Source organism: Miniopterus schreibersii (genome assembly GCF_964146895.1).
Source record: "Miniopterus schreibersii genome assembly, chromosome: 17".
Lineage (NCBI taxonomy): Eukaryota > Metazoa > Chordata > Mammalia > Chiroptera > Miniopteridae > Miniopterus > Miniopterus schreibersii.
Window position 1 is genome coordinate 43,485,541 of NC_138117.1, and position 18,763 is coordinate 43,504,303.

An 18,763-nucleotide genomic window follows, 5' to 3' on the forward strand; every position below is an offset into this window, starting at 1 on the left:
GAGTCACCAGACCTTTAGGACTGAACCCAAATTTTTCGGCATCTTCTGGGGAAGCCATCTAAGTGGCCAAATCCAGGCCTGGTGGGAACTTTCTAGAGTCAGCTGCTTCCTCCATATTCTTCTGTCTCGCCCACCACCTCCTGATGGCATTTTTTGTTCACTTGTGGCATCACCCATGGTTTGTCCCCACCAGGAGATGGGCTGATGTACGTCATAGGTGCTGGGCACTGTGAGGTCCCACCTCCAATCTCCCACCGCACAGCCACTGGGTCTTGGGCAAGTCAGCAAGTCCAGGGACAGCCAGGTCCTCATCAGAGACTCGGAGAAGAGACGGAATTGCCTCTCAGCTCAAGAATCTGGACATGCATATTCGCACTGAGAGCCTATTGGGCTCATATTTGCAAATATTGATCATTAAAGTGTCAGGCAGGCCCCGTCAGCACTTCCTGCCTGCTGAATGTGGGAAGCCCCTCTGCCGACCTGCGCCCCCTCCGCCTGCTGCCCCGTTTGCTGCTTTTTTACACCAAATGCTCCTCCACTTTCACAGTCTCCTCGTGCCTCTGCCTTAAAGTCCGAGGGCAGCTGTGCATGTTTGCTCTGACAAGTCTGATGGTACAGAAGCACCGGCCCCGCCCTGGCCAGCGTGGCTCAGTGGTTAGAGCGTCAACATGTGGACTGAAGGGTCTCGGGTTTGATTCTGGTCAAGGGCACATCCCTTGGTTGCAGGTTCGATCCCCAGCCCCGGTTGAGGGGGGTGCAACTGGCGTGCAAACCATTCAATGTGTCTCTCTCACGTCAATGTTTCTCTCTGTCTCTCCCCCTCCCTTCCACTCTCTCTAAAAAACTCAATGGAAATATCCTTGGGTCAGGATTAACCCAAGTACTGGCCTGAGGGAGCCAGATGTGGCAGTAGGGGCGGAGCAGGCCCACCTTGGCCTGTGCCCTGGCAATTGCAGGAACAGGTGCATTCGGAGTTTCTTCCATGTCTTTATTTTTAAAATACAACGTGGGCTTTTTTCCACATACATGTTTCAGTTTGTTTTAGTTACTTAACAATATCACGTGGATTTTATTTAGGACCATCACATTAAGCTCTAATTCTAAAAGAACCTCATTATATCCCAAAACATGGAGAGGCCACTGTAGCCTTGTTCAGACCTGTTAGGGGACACTGGTGTTATAGCCAGGTTTTGATTTTGTTTTGTTCTACTAATTTTGACATTTTTATTTCAGAAGGCTCAGTTTCTAAAGCAGGTTCACTGAAGCTGAGACTGAGTATTTTAGACATTAATAGCTTTCTTGAGGGCTTTCTCTCCTCACACGTGGACGGCCTGCTCGCCTGCAGCTCGGCCAGCGCCGAATGCCAGCAGCTTTGCAAATGCCTGATGGCCTGATGCCTTGCAAAAGGCGGCCCACTGTTGCCAGGTGGCCTTCCCCTACTCTCAACATGGGAGAGCATGTCTTCACGTGGGACACTTTGGGCTTCAAATATCAGAAAGCCCAACTCCAAGTATCTGAGCTGATAGGGAGATTTGCTATCTCACCAAACAGAAGTCAGAGGAGGAGCAGGGCCAGGGCTCTCTGCCACCCTCAGTACACCTGTGGCTTCCCCCACAGTCACAGGCAAGATGGCAGTGCAGGTCTTGGTGTTCTGCCCAGTCATGACAGCATCTGGGGGCAGGGGAGACATGGTCTCCTCCTGCGGGACTCTCCCAGGAGCCCCCTGAACACTCCCTTCTTGCCCAACTGGCCAAAATGCATCGTAAGCCTATGGGTGTAGATGAATTACTGGCAAAGGAATGGAGACCAGGACGACAACTGTGGATCATTGTGTGCTGCTGGTGTCTGAGCCCATGATCTCGTTAAGCAGCTTTGCAAGGGTGCTTGGCGTCACAGGCCGTCTCATATCTCTGCCTCTGATACACTGTGCCCCCCCTCAAAGTTCCAACACCCTTTGGTTATCACCATTGGTCTACACCTTCTGGGGCTGAGACTGGCCCTCTTTCCCTGGAACAAATGACTTCACGGAGGAGGAAAATGGGATTCTATAATGACAGGAGGACAAGCAGGCAGGGCTGGGCCACCCACAGGGCCAACAGCTCATGTGTGTGGGTGAAACGAATCCACAGTGAAGAGAGCATGGCCTCTCTCTTCGTTAGATTTTGGCATTTTAGCTGGGTGAGTTGTGCTTCCCCTTCACAGTCTGGGGTGGCTGGACCAGCCCAGAGAGCACCTGTCTCTGCAGGTCAGAGCGACTCCCTGTGGGATGAATAAAGTCCGGTGCCCCTCAGCAGTTTATTCCATAGTCTCTCCCTTTCCTTGGGTCAACTTTGGTCATTTACACTGGATGCGGAATCACCCATTCTCTCTAGGTCTTCCAATCGCTCTCACAGTGCTCTCTCACAGCTCTCACCATCTCCTGGGCTCAGTTCTCACTTTGCCTTTTGTGTATTTGTGTTTTCCGTTTGAGCCAGCCACTACTCCTGGCCCACCCAGAACCCTTCTCCTTCTCCTTCTCCTGATGGACAGAGTCTCGACCGTGTTGGGCATGGCGATGCATCAGCAGGAACGACACATTCCCACCCCCCGAAGCCACCTGCAACCACGTGGCAGAGTTCTGAGGGCAGCTGGAGGCATTTTGCTTTCCTCTTTTCCTCCCTGAACATAGAACACCCAGAGGAGGAGTAACCACGTTTCCATTGTGAGGCTGAAGTCACATGTTGAGCTAGGCGTGGGTGCCCTTATGGCCACACCGCAGCCTCCACCTCTGAATGGGGGTCTGGGGAAACAATGAACACCTCACTGGCCTGGCTAAGCCGCCTCCTTGCATCCCAACCTTGTGCAGCCAGAGACAGATCCTAGCTTAATCTCTTTTTTCCCTATCGAGCCTCTTGGGGGTTTATCAACCTTACTTTCTTCCCCAAACACTCAGCTTTTTTGCTATGTGACTGATGTTAACTTCTAGTAATTCCTTCTACTACTTCCTTTTGGTTTGGTTAATTTATTATATATGTATGTGTGTGTGTATATATATATATTTGTTAGCAACAAACTCACCTTTTATAGAATTTTCTTCGGCTTATTCCATACATATATAATGCTACTTATATATCATTATTTATAATATACATATTGTTTATATATGTTATTATATATTGTTATTTATATATTACATAATGTTATATGATGTTATTTACTTGCTACTTTTTAGGTAATGTGCTATTTTGTCCTTTTATTTTCATTCAAATCTCATTTAGAAATATATTTTCACTTCCAAATGGCTAATGTTTTATTTTGTATGTTTTTTGTGGTCAATTTCTAGACATTCCCTCTTTAAAAAACAAGTTCTGGGATCATATTGCTATGGAAGGGACTTAATTTCATAAGACCTGCTTAGCAAAACAGCAGCCTCCCCTAGGGCCCCACCATCTCTCCCCAGGGGCAACCCCTTTAATAACTCCTTGAGCTGATGACTTGGCATTGAATTCCACAGTTCTGAACAACATGCTTCTGCTTGAGGAATTTCACTTTCTAATTTAGGTCTCGTCTACTGACTTAGCCTCAGGAGGGTGAAGGTTCCTGGTCTTCCCCCTTCCCCCTCCCCTCCTCCTAATACACTCCCGGTGTAACTGTCCTGGGGGTCGGGAGGCCAGGGCATCTTGATTACAGTGTCATGGTGATGGTAGGAAATGCACAGCTCAGTCAAGTAACATTCTATGATTACTTTTTACTTCCTGCACAGCTATCAGCTACTTCCGTTCCCTGGAGTTAAAAACCGTCCTGTTTGGCTGCGGCCAGGTGGGCAGGGAGCTTAGCTCGTAGGACTTAGCTCGGGAGACGCAGGACCCGCGGTGCTCGCGGCGCGGCACCAGCCTGGGCGCAGCGCCACTGCGGGGGGCGGGCGGATGAGTCCGGCTGGAACTCTAGAGGAGCCTGATAACAGATTAGCTTCTGGCTATGCTCTGGCGTTCCTGCCCCTATACCGGTGTGTGTTCTAAGGTAAGGTGAACCCACGGGGAATCTGAGTTGCCAGGAACATAGGGAAGTCAGGAGAGCCCTGGGTGGAGGCGCGTGGCTGGGGCGACCCTGCAGGGAGTGCGGGTTCTGGAAGCCGGTTCCGGAGAGTGCAATTCTGGAAGCAGGCCAGTTCTGAAGTCCGTTCTGATGTAGGTTGTGGACATAAAGTGATTCTGGAAGCCGGTTCCGGAGGCAGGTTCTGGGGCGCGCTCTGGGCGCACGACGGTGGCCCGTGCGACGGCACCCACCGCGCGCGGAGCCGGCCGAAGCCCGCGCCCGCGCCGGAGAGAAGGCGCTCGCTCCTTCAACACCGTTAAAAACTCCACTGTGAGCATTTGCGGACACGCCTCTTGGAAGGTCCCTGCGGCCGAAGGACCGGACAAAACCGCGCGGCGGCGGACGCGGGAGGCGCGCAGGCCGCGGCCCGACGGTCGGAGGCCCCCTCCTCGCCGCGCCCCCAGCCGCCGCCGCGCCTGCGCAGCGCGCCCCGCCTGCCTCTCGGCGTCGGGTCCGGCGGTTGCCAAGGGCGACCGCATTCCCCCGGGACTCCGCGGGTGGGTGGACGCGACCCGACACGCGGAGCCACCTCCCTCGCTCTCTGGTTGGCAGAAGCTGCTGTCCGTCAGGACTGCCGCCGTCGCCGACTGGGCAGCGGAAAGTTTCGCTCGCTCCGCGGGGGGCGCCCCTCCCCTCCCCGGCCCGCCCCCGAGGGGAAAGGACCGCGCGCTCCCCCGGGCGTCCGGGAGCGACTCGCGCGGGCCTCGGCTTCCAGGCAGGCCCGGCCCAGCGGCGAGCGGCGATGGTCCCCGAGGAGAGGCGAGACGGCCCGGGAGCCGGCGGGGAGAGCGCCCGGCTGCAGGCTGCGGGCGGCGTCCGCAAGGTGGGCGCACCGCGGGCGGGTGGGCGCACCGCGGGCGGGTGGGCGCACCGCGGGCGGGCGGGCGGGGGCGAGACGGTGGAGCGCGTCGCTTCTCTGGTCCGAGCTCAAGGCAGCGCTCCCAGGTGGCCCCTCCCACGCCTCGCTTGTCCCAAGAGGCAACCTGGGCGCACCGCTGGGGAAACTGAGGCCCGGTGGAGGGCCATAACCCACGGCGCTTGCCTGCGCTGGCTCCTCTCTTGCCTGCTCAGGGTCACGTGCGAGGAGGAAGCAGAGGGCCCCTCCCGCGCAGCACGGGAGTGGGAAGAGCCCAACTCCAGCTCACCGTTTTCTCGATGCTCTGGGTTCCCTTCCCTGGCAGGTGTTGGGCTCTGGTCTGTGACAGCCAGGGTCCTTGGCTGTGTTCTTGCGCCTCTCATTCCACCTTTCCTAAAACCTCCCTCTCCCCGGGGCTGTCTAGCTTTGCCCTGGGCGCCCAGCTCTGTATTTGTTGAAACTTTGAGCTGCTGGCGGCTAAAGGCTCCCAGCTACAGGGAATGGCTGGAGGATTTCACATCTGAGGAGTTTGTCCCTTCCTCATTTCCCTGCACATCCACCCCCTTGTGAAGTCCCTAACCCCAGGGCGCTGACTGTGGACCATTTCCAGGGGTACTGGGGAAGCTCCAGAAGGGCTGTGGGGGTGGAGGCCTGCGGAATCTGCCTGGGAAAAATGGGGCGCTGTGGCTGCCTCACTCTGCAGCCCAGAAATTGAGTGTCACCTGGGGGTCACCTTGAGGCTGCCCCAGTGTTCATGACAAGCATTGGGCATCCATGCCCCCAAGATCATTCACTCTTGAGCCACCAAGTAGAGATGGCACCTGCACCTGCAATGGTCTTTGCCCCTTCCCTCTCCCATGTCAGACTGCACAGAGGACCTACCTCCTCTGCTCTATTCAGCTTTTGTGTGCCTGGGGCCCAGGCCTTCCAGAGAGGAGGAGGGGGGTGTCAGGTGGAACATGGGCTCCAGGTCACTGGCCACGTGATGTTGACCAGACCCCTGGAGGGGCAGGCTCCTCCCTCCTCACCCCCCAAGAGATGCCAGGTGCTGTGGCAACTATGTTGGGGAGAACACTGGTCAGTGGTCCCCCAGCGTGGGCACTGGAGAGGCAGCAGGCCTTTCACCTGCCCTTTGTGAACTCACTTCCTTGCAGTGCAGCCAGGCCTTTAGAGAGCACATGTTGTTTTGGATGGAATGTTGGGGAGGTTGCTCACACAAGATGTTCCAGAGGGCTCAGTGGACAACACTTTCAGGCTCTCTGCCCAACTGCCACCCTGGGTAGGGTGCAGAAACTGTTTCCAGCCTTCTCTCTGGGATGACCCAGTAGTCAGAGTGTCCTATGTCCAGACAAGGCGACCCTGGGCTCGGAGCAGGTTGGTGGGGTGTAGACCGCAGCCCTGCACGGCCCTGAGTGACACTGCATACCCTCACTCACTCCTCTGAACCACTTTTGCCCTGGTGGTTCTTGCTACCTGGAAAGTCTAACCTAATCCCTGTCTCCAGACTGAAGAGAGGCTGACCCCTATACTGGTTATAATACTCAGAATCAGGACAGGACTGGTTAGCCATTCCCGTGAAAGCCACACCTAGGTCAGGGTCCCTGTGGACAAATGTGGGTGGTGCCTCTGCCCCAAGAGTAGTGAGAGAGGGTGTCCAGGGGGTACCCCCTTGGCCCTAGTGTTGAGTGGGGGCTCACCACACCAGGTAAATGACCACTGAAGAGAAGCCCAGCCCAGTTAGGGGCTTCGGGGGTAGGGTCTGCCTGAGGGCATCTAAAGATGACCAGTGCCCAAGTGAACATCACAGAGGGCGTGGGGGGGGGGTATTACTCGGCTGGCCTGCGTGGCCTGATCTGTGGTCCATCTAGTATGTGTGTGGTTGCAACCACCATGTCCTGGCAGCAGTGCCCCTTGGGGGATGGCAGAGGTGGAGGGTGGGGGGGTGCTGAGTGTCCACCCTCCTGGAGAATCCAGTTCCTCTGTGTTCAGGTAAGATCAAGGGGGGGCGGGAGCCTGAGGCTGGAGGACATCAGCAGGCAGAACCAAGGGCTCTGAGAGGAGGAAGCTGGTCTGCCAGGCCTGAAGACCTCTCCCTGGGAACCAGCGGAGGTAGGGGGAGCCTGGGGAGGGCATGGGGCCCTTGCTGTTTGTTCCTGACTTGTGCTGACATAACTGTCTTCCAACCTTTCCCGTTTAGCCACCGCCCATGCTGTTTCCTCTTGGGCTGTTGGGGGCCATGGGCCTTGGGCTTCCAGGCAGCCAGAGCCACCAGACCTGTCCTGTCAGGGCCATAGTATTGAGATTGTGAGGGGACTTCTCCATTCTCCACCCCTTTCCACCCCAGCTGGGTTCTGGATGGGTGAATGCTGATTACTTGGCATCTGTGCCTCTTCCCGCTGGCAAATTCCTTCACCATAGAGCCTAGTTTCACCCAGGCATGAGCAGGGTTTTTGGATCCGTCCAGCAGTGGAAATCGGACTTCTGTTGCTTGCTCCCATACCTCCCACCCAGGTCACTCCAGCTGGCCTGGCCTGGCGAAAGCATTAGGGTCAAGGTCATGAGGGTGCTGCAGATCTCAGAGTGGGCCTGGCTCAAAAGCTGGGGTTCTCTGACTCCCAACATGCCTCGCCAAGAGCATGAGCCGTGTTGTGAGGACAGCCCTGCTGAGTCCACAGCCGCTGCCCAGCACAAGACCACCCCCACCCCTGGCAGACAGCCATGGCTGCTCCCCCAGAACACTGAGAACCTGCTGGAGGTTTACAATTGGACCTTCAGAAGGAGAGGGATGCAGCTGGGGCTCTGGCTGCCCCTCGCTCCCTCCCCAGAGTCTCAGGCCTCCTCCTGCACAGAGGGGGCATGGGGGGGGCTCTGTGGAGAAGAGGCACCAGCCAGCAGGAAGCCAAATACTCAGCCAGCAGAGTGGATGGAGGAGAGCCATGTTTCATCTTATTCCCTCCTGGGACCACCCTGAGACTAGCCCCCCCACCATCTACATATGACACAGTGGGGAGTCCTCTGCCACCACGGCTTTCTCCCAATGTTCATTGAGGGACACGTCCCCTCTCCCCAGTTATCTAAGGACCACTTGGCAGCCTTTTGTCCTTCAAGTCTCAGAAGAGTGCCTCCTACAAGAAGTCTTCCCTGATGACCTTTGTTGAGAATGCTAGAGTCTGGACACGTTGGGCTGTAAACCCAGGTGGCTATGAGCCAGCAGCCTTCTTTATGGGAGGGTGTGAAGCCATTTTTAGGGAGCCCTCTTCAAGTGCTGGGGCAAGCTAGAGTCCCCAGGTCTGAAACTGCCTTGTGGGTGACAGTAGGGGGCATACCAAGGAAAATAAGCCACATCTTCATATAATGTGGAAGAAAGTAGACACTGCAGGGAGGCTGAGCGAGGTCAACACTACATGAATAAAACCTTCCTCCTGCCCGTGCCACTGGGGCCGTGGCCTGTGTGGCACTTGGTCCTCACCTCTGTGCTCTGTGTTCAGGGGTGGAGTGAACACCCATATGGGCACTGGCAAGGTGATTCTGAGAAGTCCTTCCTGATTCCTGGGCTGGAAACTAACCAAAACAGGAGATCCCTAAATGGCTAGGAGGAGGCATGGTAGCCATGGCTGTCACCGGTAGGTCCCACTGGGGCACTGAAAGCCTTGCAGGGTTCCACTCCCCTTGCCTGCCACTGCAGAACCCTTTCTCCTTCCCTGGCTGGAGCTTCACCCATCTGCAGCATCACCACGGTGAGGAGTCCACACGTCACTGCTTTAAGCTTTCTCAAGGATCTTCACCTGGGGCCCCGAAACATGGGCAGCCTGGCATGATTGCCCACTTGCAGTGAGGAGCCGCAGCCAGGGCAGGCAGTGGGCAGTCGGAAGGCCTGGCTTGCTGCCTGTGAGCTGAGCAACCCTGGTTCTGTGATTTGGGCATTTGCCAAAGGGTCCCACGAGTCATCAGCCAGCTGGAATGGAGTCCAGCAGCAGCAGCAGCATGGGCAGAGCACCACACAGAGGGGTGGACCCAAGAGCCAGCCTCCAACTACCTGCATGCGCCCAGTCACTGCCCTCCCAGCACCTTTCTGGCCTAAGAGTGCTAGAATAATTGTGTGTGTGTGTGGGGGGGGGTGTTGTTGGGGCTTGGGAACAAAATTCCAAAGTGCAGAAGGATGCATGGTGAGCAGTTGGCCACCTTCTACCCAGGACTGACTGAGTGTCAAGGCTGGGCTGAGACCCAGAGCCCCATCGTGCTGCTGCTGGGCCCCAGTCAGCCCAGCTTCTTCCTGGTGCCCAGTGCCAACTCTGTCCCATACCCACTGTGTCGCCTGCCCACTGCCCTTCTTCCTGGCATCACCCTCTGAGCCCAGGCTCCATGCTCACCTACCCCAGCCAGGTGGGCCAGCTCACCCCCTTCCCCACAGGCAAGAGACCCCTCGCCCCGCCGCAGGGGCGCTGTGCAGTTGTGAGGGGCAGCTGGCCTGTGACCTGTGCCTCTCTGCAGGGCTCTGATACTCTGGTGCAGACCCAGCGCAGCCACCTGCAGAGCCGCAGGGCCCATATCCACCAGCAGATCAACAAGGAGCTGCGGATGCGGACAGGCGCTGAGAACCTCTACAGGTGAGCACTGGCCACCTGAGGCCCTCCAGAGAGCAGTGCCTCCATCCCCAGAGGTGCCCTGCGAGCCAGGACCCACTGGGCAGTGAGGGCATGGTGGTGACCCAGGCAGTGCCTGCTCTTCCGGTCCGGCCTGGGAGACTCAGGAGCAGGTCATCGTGGCCAATGCAGACTCCTAGGAATTGGGGCTGGGCCTCCCACCAGGATCTGGTACAGCCATGCTGCTCAGCCAAGACCCTCACAGACAGCCCAGGCCCCCACCTTGACGGACCTCACTGGCAAGGGTCAGCTCAAGGCTAGCCAAGTTCCATGCTGGGCTGGAGCAGAGCTGGAGGGGATGTTCATGCCTATGTGCAATGTCTGATATGCCTGTGGTGACCAGTGGGGGCTTCTCAGGAGAGGCACTGTTTAGACTGAGCTCTGGCAAATGACCGGTGTCCTAAGGTTGGGGAACCGGGAAAGGCTCCTCTCCATTAGGGCATGTGAGCTGCATGTGTGCTCGGACCTCACACCTCCATGAGCCCGCTCTATGAGTGATGGCCTGAGCCACGGCCAGTGATTGCAGAGATAGCCAAAGGCTCCAGGATGGGGCTCTGCTGGGTCCAAAGGGCCCCTCCTTTAACTTGGCAGCCTGGCCTCTGTTCACCCAATCCTGCCCCAAGCGTGGCCTTCCTAGGGACCCACGGACCCTCTGCTGGGCACCCAAATGCAGGCACAGAGGGTCTAACCCATCCCTTCCTGGGAAGTGAGTTTGGAATATCTGCAGAGGTCATAGCCTGTGTCCGGGGGAGAGGGGCAGGGGGAGGGGAAGGAGGCTGTTTCCTGGAAGCCCTGGGCCAGAGTCAGGATATTCACACATGGAGAGGAATTTGCATGAACCACAGGGGACTCAGGGGAAGGGGGAGGGCACCTCGCGGGCCCTGGACCCCACTGCTGCCCCCTGGAAGTGGGTGCTGGAGCTCAGGGTGGGTGAGGTTGCAGTATGGCCCAGGGGTGTGTGGCCCACCTACAGGGCTGGCTCTTCACTTCAGCCTGGCCTCCCTAGAGCCACCAGCAACACCCAAGTCAGAGAGACCGTGGCCCTGGAGCTGAGCTATGTCAACTCCAGCCTGCAGCTGCTGAAGGAGGAACTGGAGGAGCTCAACTGTGACGTGGACACGGACAGGCCCTGGAGGTGCATGTGTGTGTGTGTGTGTGTGCATGTGTACATGTGTTTGTGCGTGTGCATGTGTGGAAGGTGCATGATGCAGGACAGCACCTGTGTGGCATGTGTGGGGATGCAAGGATGTATCTCAGAGTCAGGGAGAGGTGTGTCATGTGTAGCAGGAGTGATAAGGGGTGGACTCCATGGTCTCTGGGGACAATAGGGTCCACTCTTAGAGTCTGGACTCAATGCTTTTGGTTCTAGTGAAGGTATCACTGTCCCCATGATCCCCCTGGGGCTGAAGGAGACCAAGGAGGTGGACTGGTCCACAGCCCTGAAGGTGAGTGTTGGCCTGTGAATCCTGGGGTCTGGGGGGATCTTGGAGGCTTCCTGGTCCAGCCATCTCATTGAACAGATGAGGAAACTGAGGCCCAGAGGGAGAAAGGTCTGACCTGGGGATGGCCAGCTTCCCTAGAATGTAGGGGATTCTGACTGGGTGGGCTTTGGAGAAGAGCCCACCTAGGATGGGTGTAGCAGAGCTGGTCATCCTGCTAGAAGCCCTAAGATAGCCACAAGTTCCCAACTCTTGCTCTGAGGGTCCCACTGGCTGGGGGCCGCACCCCACAGTCAGAGCCTGTGTTGTGAAAACCCACTGGCTCCCTGGGTCCTCATTGGGGCTCAGGAACCAGGCTGTCCTGAGCCAGCTTGCCATTGCCCAGCAGGCCCTGTGCAAAGGTGCCTCAGTGTCCTCACCTGTGGCATATAGTACCTGCCACACAGGGATTAATGAAGGAATTCCAGTAGAAACAGCACCGAGTCTGGTCCCACACCTGTGGTGATGGGGGTTCCCGTGGCCAAAGGGGAGGACCCACGTCAGCCCTTCTCCAGGAGCTAGGGCCTCCCCTCACTCTGGGTCTTCCCCATGTTGGGCTGGGAGACTCCAGGGAAGGCCAGTGCCACCCCCATACCCCCATCAGGAGCTGATCTCTGGGCACTTTGGAGAGGATGGCACCTCCTATGAGGCGGAAATCAGGGAGCTGGCAGACCTTCGGCAGGTTGGTGGGCCCCACCCTGCCCCACCCCACCCCACAGGGACACCTGCCACACCCAGTGTACAGGTGAACTATTGGGAACAACAAAGTGGGGTTTATTTGTAGACGTTTACACCACAGGACTCTACCTTGGGGCAGCTCCAGGGACAGTGGGCACACAGGCACACTGTGGGTTCGAATGTGTGTCAACACACCCTGGCATGCAGATGGCTCTGTGTATGCCAGGCACTGTAGCCTTTTGGGAATGGCTGCTCCATGCCTGTCCCCTCCCTGTGCCCTCCAGTCTCCTGGGGCATATGCATGGCCCACGACCGCCCAGGAAGAACAGATGTGCCCTGGTGTGACCCTGTCCACTCTAGACCCTGGCTGCTCTCGTGGGACTATGATGTCCAAGGAGGTTCCCAGGGTGGTGTGCATGTGGTGGGATGGGCTGGGATGGGCCCAGATGGTGTGGCCCAGCCAACTCCTGCCCTGCAGGCTGTGCGGACCCCCAGCCGGAGTGAGTCAGGCCTGGAGCTGCTCATGGTCTACTACAACCAGCTCTGCCTCCTGGATGCACGCTTTGTCACCCCTGCCCGGAGCCTGGGACTGCTTTTCCACTGGTAGGGCTGAGCGGGGTGCCTAAGACCTCCCCTGCCTGCACCCCATTTCTGAGTCTTCTGGGTTGTTGCATTGGAACTCCACCCAGCCTGACCCAACCCTGTAGGTATGACTCGCTCACAGGGGTCCCCGCCCAGCAGCGGGCCCTGGCGTTTGAAAAGGGCAGTGTGCTCTTCAACATCGGAGCCCTTCACACCCAGATCGGGGCTTGCCAGGACCGCTCCTGCCCTGAGGGCACCACCTGTGCAGTGGAGGCTTTTCAGAGGGCTGCTGGTGAGGACAGCCCCAACCCCACAGCCATGGGCAGGTGCATGTGTGTGCGTGTCCAGGTGCCAGCTGTTCTCTGGGGCCAGAACTGGGGGGGGGGGGGGGGGAGGGGGGAAGACAGCCCTCAGTGTGAGGGGCTAAGCCTACAGCCCCTATGTGAGTGCACAGGTGCTGTTGGAGCCAGGGCTGAGGGGTGTGGGGCAGCCATGCCGGGCCGCTGTGAGCACCCCTTCGCAGGCGCCTTCAGCCTCCTGAGAGAGAAGTTTTCCCATGCACCGAGCCCTGACATGAGCCCTGCCTCGCTCTCCATGCTGGAGCAGCTCATGACCGCCCAGGCCCAGGAGTGTGTCTTCGAGGGTCTCTCGCTACCAGCCCCCATGGCCTCTCATGACTGCTTGGCTCAGCTGCGCCTGGCTCAGGAGGCCGCCCAGGTGAGGACGGAGAGCCCTTGTCCCAAGGGAAACCTGTACAAGCATCTTGGGCCTTCAGTCTGGGCCTGGACAAGCTGCGGTGACTCAGTGGGCAGGAGGGCCTGTAGTAAGTGCCTGGGCAATATGCAGCAGCTGTGTCTCCTACTGGTTCCCAAAGCCAGGTATTGTTCTGGTCTCTGGGGGGCTGGTCAGGACCCAAGGTCCTGAGTGTGAGGGGCTCTGGGACAGCACTAATCAGAGCAGGAACTGGGCAAGGGGCAGTGCTGCTGGGACTTTGGCCAAGGCCGGTAGAGTCTGGTCCCTAGGGTGGGGCCTGGTGGGGCTTGTCCTGGAGTCCTTTCAGAGGTCCCACTGTCCTGCCCTGTGCACTGGCAGGTGGCAGCCGAGTACCAGCTGGTGCACCGGGCCATGGTCCAGCCACCAGTCCGAGACTACATCCCCTTTACCTGGACCACCCTGGTGAACGTCAAGGCAGAGTACTTCCGCTCCTTGGCCCACTACCACGCAGCCACGGCCCTCTGTGATGACCCCTGTGAGTGCCCAGCCCCAAGAGCCTGTGTGCTGGCAGAGACCTCGATGCAGAGGGGCTCACACCCCTCTCTGACCCCCAGCAGCCAAGGCAGAGCTCCTGGCACTGGAGCAGGTCTTCCTCAGGTCCCCAGCTCCATCTGAGCCCTGGTACCCCACACTGCCGCAGGTGCCTGAGGAGCGCAGGAAGCTTGGTGAGGCAGCCACAGGAGGGTGCTGGGGCCCCCTGCAGGGGGGCTGAGTGGCCCACCCCACCCAACCATTCACAAAACGCCCCTCTGGGCACTCCTGGTGTCTCAAAGCTGGCGGGTGGGGTAGCCAACCTGCTTCCTGGATGCCCCCCAGCCTGCTGGGTGACTCCGAGAGCAGGGGCCCCAGCAACTGCGGCAGCCTTCTTGGCAGGTGGAAGCACACCTAGGGGGCTTTCCCCCAGCCCAGCAGTTCACCCCTGGCAGCTCCTCATGGACTGGCCGTCAGGATGGATCCAGAAGCTGTCAACTGCCCTCTTCTTGTCACATCTGGGGCGGGGGAGTTGGGGTGCAACCTGGAAAGGCCAGATGGGCAACCTGGAAGGGCATGTGAAATGCGTGTGCTGGCCATATCCCATATCCCATACAGGCAAGGCCCACCTGAAGCGTGCCATCCTGGGGCAGGAGGAGGCGCTGCGGCTGCACGCTGTGTGCCGTGCCCTGCGCAGGGTAGACCTGCTGCAGGCTGTGCTTGTCCAGGCACTGCGGCGCTCGCTGGCCAAGTACTCAGAGCTGGACCTTGAGGACGACTTCTTCGAGGCTGCTGAGGCCCCTGAGATCCAGCGTGAGCAGCCTGGCCCCGTGGGATGGGTGTGTCCTGGACCTGAGGGTTGGGGGAGCTGAAGCCCTGCAGCTGCTGGTTCAGATGCAGTCACCTTCCACAACCCACAGAACTGTGAGCTGAAGGAGCAAGGTATTTGGGGGACACCCACGCTGCAGCCCCCTTGTTCTGTGTCCCCCACTCTGCACCTGATTCATGCCCAGCACCTCCTGCACCAAGGCAGGAACCACCTGAGTCTCCTCCCATAGTGGGGTGCAGCCAGGCCGCGGATGTCCAAGAGGGACCAGTGTCACCCACTCTGCTGTGGCTGAGCCACATCCAGCTGTGTCCCAAGGGCTTGGAGGCCCATGAGCCTTGGACTTAACCATACCCTACCTTTTCCTTTGCCCTTTCAGCTAAGACGTACCAAAGAGCGGAGGTCAGGGTTCCCAGCTTCTCCCGGGTGAAGGTGGCTGATATCTTCCACCGACTGGTGAGCACCCTTCCCATTTTCACTGCCCTGGGCAAGTCCCCCAGACAGGCCCACAGTGGTGATCCAGCCCTGCCTGGCACCTCATTGGTTTCTGTCCCAGGATGTAGAGATTGGGGTGGCAGTGTTACAGGCGGAGACTCCTCCAAGAGAGCTGCCTAGCCAGGCCTCTGACCTGTGATGCCCCTCAGGGGCCCCTGTCCGTGTTCTCAGCCAAGAACCACTGGCGGCTGATGGGTCCTGTCCAGGTGACCCGAGGGGAGGGTGGCTTTGGCTTCACGCTGCGGGGAGACTCGCCCGTCCTCATCGCTGCAGTTATTCCTGGGGGCCACGCTGCGGTAAGGGCCCAGCCCTTGGGCTAAGTGGAGGTGGCTTGTGTGGTGGAGGGAGACCAGACTGTGGCAGGGGAAGGGGGTATTTATGTGGGACTCCAGACTAGACTGTCCTGTTTCCCTGCAGGCAGCTGGCCTACAGGAGGGCGACTATATTGTGTCTGTGAATGGGCAGCCGTGCCAGTGGTGGAAGCATGCGGAGGTGGTGGCCCAGCTGAAGGGTGTGGGTAATGAGGGCGTGAGTCTGCAGGTGGCGACCCTACTGCCCAGTGCTGAGCTGCCCAGCATGGTGAGCCCCTGGCCCTTGGGAGGGTGTCCCCACATCCTTGTCCCACCCGAACCTAGTCCTTCAGGCCCCAGACATCCACAGATGCTGCACGGGCTTTGGAAACAGGAGGCTGACGCACAGGCGCCCTCGTTGGGGTGGTCTCCACCCCTCCCAGGGCCTGTGAGTCCACACCCCCTGGAGGCTCCGGGCAAAGGTGCTGCCTCAGGAGCTCTGTCTCACGGCTTCCACCCACCCCAGCGTGGCACACCTGTGGGGACCCCACTGTTGGGCTGCCCTCACACAAACCCCCAACATGCCCTCAACACACCACCTGCCTCCTCCCATCACACACACCAGACTGGCCACAGGTGGGCCAAGCCAGGCCTATTGACCACTGCGTATCTCTTCCCAGCTGCAGGGGGACCACAGGCCAGCCCTGCGGGGGCTTCTGAGGAGTCAGAAGGACTGTGGCTGGGAGACGCCAGGGCCTGCCAGAGCCAGCCCCAGGCCCCTCCTTGGCTGGAGCTGCAAGGCCAAGAGGGGCAAGACTGGAGGGAAGCTGTCCCCAATCCCCAAGCCCTGAGCTGCCACCCTGGGTGTCCAGGGAGGCAGTGAAGGGTGGGCTCTCCACACAGATGGGCCCCAACATAGTCTTCAGCTGGCTGGGAGCGGGGACCCCCTTGTGTCCTCCCCCGACCCTGGAGGACCTTCAGGCCAGATTGCTGCCCAGCCTAGTGCCCAAGCTGCCCATTAAAGACAGTGTCAGATAAGGTATGTCTGAGCCCAGTGTAGGGGCTGGCACTGCACCCACACGGAAAGTGTCACTGTCACTCTGAACACATAGTCCAAGGGCCAGGAGGCTGCGTCTGAACTGCCCTGGCCCAGGATGAGTAGGGAGTGTCTAGCTGCTTGTATCTGAGCCTGAAGGAGCCATTCCCCACGAGCTGGTGCAGGGTGGGACGGTGTGTCAGCAGTGCACCCCTGCAGCCCAGCTCCTCGCCCTCCCTGCAGTGGGTTCCCAACATCCCTCAGCTGGCCTGTCTCCCTCCTCCTGGCCCCCAACATGCCATGCCCTGTCCACACACCCCCTCTGGGCTGGGTTCACCCCAGGTGAAGCTTCTACCTGGCCCACAGTGATCTGCCAGACAACCCTCCACCAGCCTGCCAGGCACCCATAGCCTGGACAAGGCTCAGCTCCCTCCCTGGCTTCCAGGTCTCCTTCTTGCCCCTCCCTTCAACCAAGGTGCTGTGCATGGCCTTCCCTCTGGGCAGGGTTCCAGTGAAGGCGCACTCCTACAATACCTATTACTGTCCCCCTTTGTGCATGGAACAGGGACCCCCCCCTTCATGTTCCCTCATCCTGACATGTCACACCCCCTTTTGTGTTGAGGGCCTAGATCTCATACCGGCCCCACTTGCTGCACAGTGTTCCCCTGCAACCCCTCCCAGCTGCCTTGCCCCCCCCATCCTGGCCCCCGCTCTGCAGCCCTGCCTGGGCATCCAGGCTGCTTCCTCACTCGGAACCTGCCATGAGGCCATCTCATCCTCCTGGGCTCAGGGCCTACTGGTGAGCCTGCTCTCGCCCCCTCTGGCTCCATGTTCACTCTGCTCCTGTAGCACCAGCTGGGCTCCTCAGACTGTGAGCCCTCAGTGTCCCCAAGTTGCATATATGAGGGGGACTGCCCCAGGTCCTGAGGAGGGTGGCTCAGATCCTGGGCCCAAAGGGAGGGGTGAGGCTCTGGCAGGATGGCTCAGTTGGTTGGAGCATTGTCCAGGACACCAAAAGATTGCCAGTTTGATTCCCAGACAGGGCATATACCTAGGTTGCAGGTTTGATTCCTTGGTGGGTGCATACGGGAAGTCAACTGATCCATGTTTGTTTCTCACATCTATGTTTCTCACTCTCCCTCTTCCTTCCTCTCTCTAAAAATGAATTTTAAAAAATCCTCAGGTGAGGATTAAAAGGGGGGGAGAGAGGTGAGAAGGGCTGCTTGGGGCAGGTGGGAGTGGCAGGCTGGGTGGAAGCCCGGTGGAGGGAGGGCTGGTCCACAAGTCTGGGCAGATAGGAGTTTGGGGCTGAGCGGATAGGCCACCAGGGGGCAGCCACTGCCCACTAAAGCTGCCGCAGGAGGCAAGATCTGCGGGGGTGGGTTTGGGGCGGACCCAAAGCAGACTAGAGAGCAAGGAGGGCTCCCCCTAGGCCAAGACCCCGCCCTCTCCCTCCTCCCGCCTTCCAGGCATCCTCACTGTCTTCTTTGTGGAGTTCACAGACAGGACCAGCCTGTGGGACCTGGCCCCTGTGTCCACCACCTCTCTCCAGCCTTAGTGCTATTGTCAGGGTACTGAGTGGGGGTTGGGATGGGCATGGGTGAGTGGGAGCCAGTGTGTGAGTGCAAGGGTGAGTGGGTATGGCTAGGGGTACAGGTGTGTTGCTCAAAACCCACCTGCCCCTCCTGGGAGAATACCCCTCTCAGCAGAACCAGTCAAGGTCACCTCAGCCCGTATTAATTTGATTAATAAAACTGTGCGTCAAGGAGGCCATTACCTGCTAATCAGGAATGACAGGGCTGGCAGATCCTGTCCAGGAGACACAGTGACTTCCCCACCTCCTGCGGCCCCTCTGGACCCAAGAACACTTGGGCCTGCCACCTGCCTCTTGCTTGCACCAGGCTGTCAGGGAGGGGGCTCTTCCCAAAGACCATACCCCACCCCTCTCTAGACAGCTGGAGGTGCCCAACCTCCCAGGCCTCTCCCAGTCCCTCCGCTGCACCACATTCGGCCTCTCTCGTGACTGAATCCGCTTTGGGCGGACTGCTCCAGGAGGCTTAGGAGATGAGGTTAAGGGCATGTCTTTTGACCTGGCAGAACCCACAGCTTCACTCCAGCAGTCAGTCATGGCCTGCACCCCACCCCGAGTGCAATGCTGCACTCCCTGAGGACCAGGACTTGGAGGAGAGGGCAGTGGCCTTGCGCTGGTACTGTGGGTGATCCTTGCCACGAACCTGTCTCAGCAAGTGGGGTTCAGGGTCGGGTCAGTGCCTGCCCTGTGTGTGCTGGGGGTGGGGGCCTCTCCAGCCTGGGCAAGGGGACAAAAGTCTTTTCCAAGTGGCAGTGGCTGCCTGGACTGGGGCCGACTCTTGGGTGTGCACGTGTGGATGTGCATGTGTGAAAAGGGGTGTGTGCCTGCTGAGCCCGTCCGCTGCACTCTGCTGTGTCAGGGAATCTGGTCTCTTCCCATGCATCTGTCCCCACACTGTAAGCTCCAACCCGATTCCTGCCCTCCCTGTGCTCTCTGCCCCTCCTTGGTTCCCGGCTGGCACCTCTCAAC

The 18,763-nt window shown here is 58.8% G+C and overlaps 1 protein-coding gene across 3 annotated transcripts; it reads left to right on the top strand.

Moving 5' to 3' along the window:
• The first annotated feature begins 3,796 nt into the window (after positions 1-3,796).
• RHPN1 (rhophilin Rho GTPase binding protein 1) lies at positions 3,797-17,360 on the top strand. 3 transcript variants are annotated; one of them, XM_081116565.1, is made up of 15 exons: positions 3,797-3,999; positions 9,422-9,537; positions 10,580-10,708; positions 10,943-11,018; positions 11,656-11,733; positions 12,208-12,332; positions 12,437-12,603; positions 12,835-13,028; positions 13,404-13,560; positions 13,643-13,750; positions 14,175-14,369; positions 14,762-14,838; positions 15,027-15,173; positions 15,295-15,456; positions 15,848-17,360. In XM_081116565.1, the coding sequence occupies exons 1-15, from the start codon at positions 3,958-3,960 to the stop codon at positions 16,016-16,018; spliced, it is 1,944 nt and encodes a 647-aa protein (XP_080972691.1). In that variant the 5' UTR covers positions 3,797-3,957; the 3' UTR covers positions 16,019-17,360. The 3 variants fall into 3 exon arrangements, with proteins under 3 accessions (XP_080972691.1, XP_080972690.1, XP_080972692.1); XM_081116564.1 differs by lacking the exon at positions 3,797-3,999 and adding an exon at positions 4,757-4,897 and having other exon boundaries at positions 13,640-13,750; XM_081116566.1 differs by lacking the exons at positions 3,797-3,999; positions 13,643-13,750 and adding an exon at positions 4,757-4,897.
• The last annotated feature ends 1,403 nt before the right edge of the window (positions 17,361-18,763 follow it).

Coding starts and splice junctions, on each gene's coding strand:
- RHPN1 (XM_081116564.1), top strand. CDS start 4,817: ATGGTCCCCGAGGAGAGGCGAGACGGCCCGGGAGCCGGCGGGGAGAGC. Junction 13,751..14,174: donor TGAGGAGCGCAGGAAGCTTG/GTGAGGCAGCCA, acceptor TATCCCATACAG/GCAAGGCCCACCTGAAGCGT. Junction 14,839..15,026: donor CTGATATCTTCCACCGACTG/GTGAGCACCCTT, acceptor GATGCCCCTCAG/GGGCCCCTGTCCGTGTTCTC.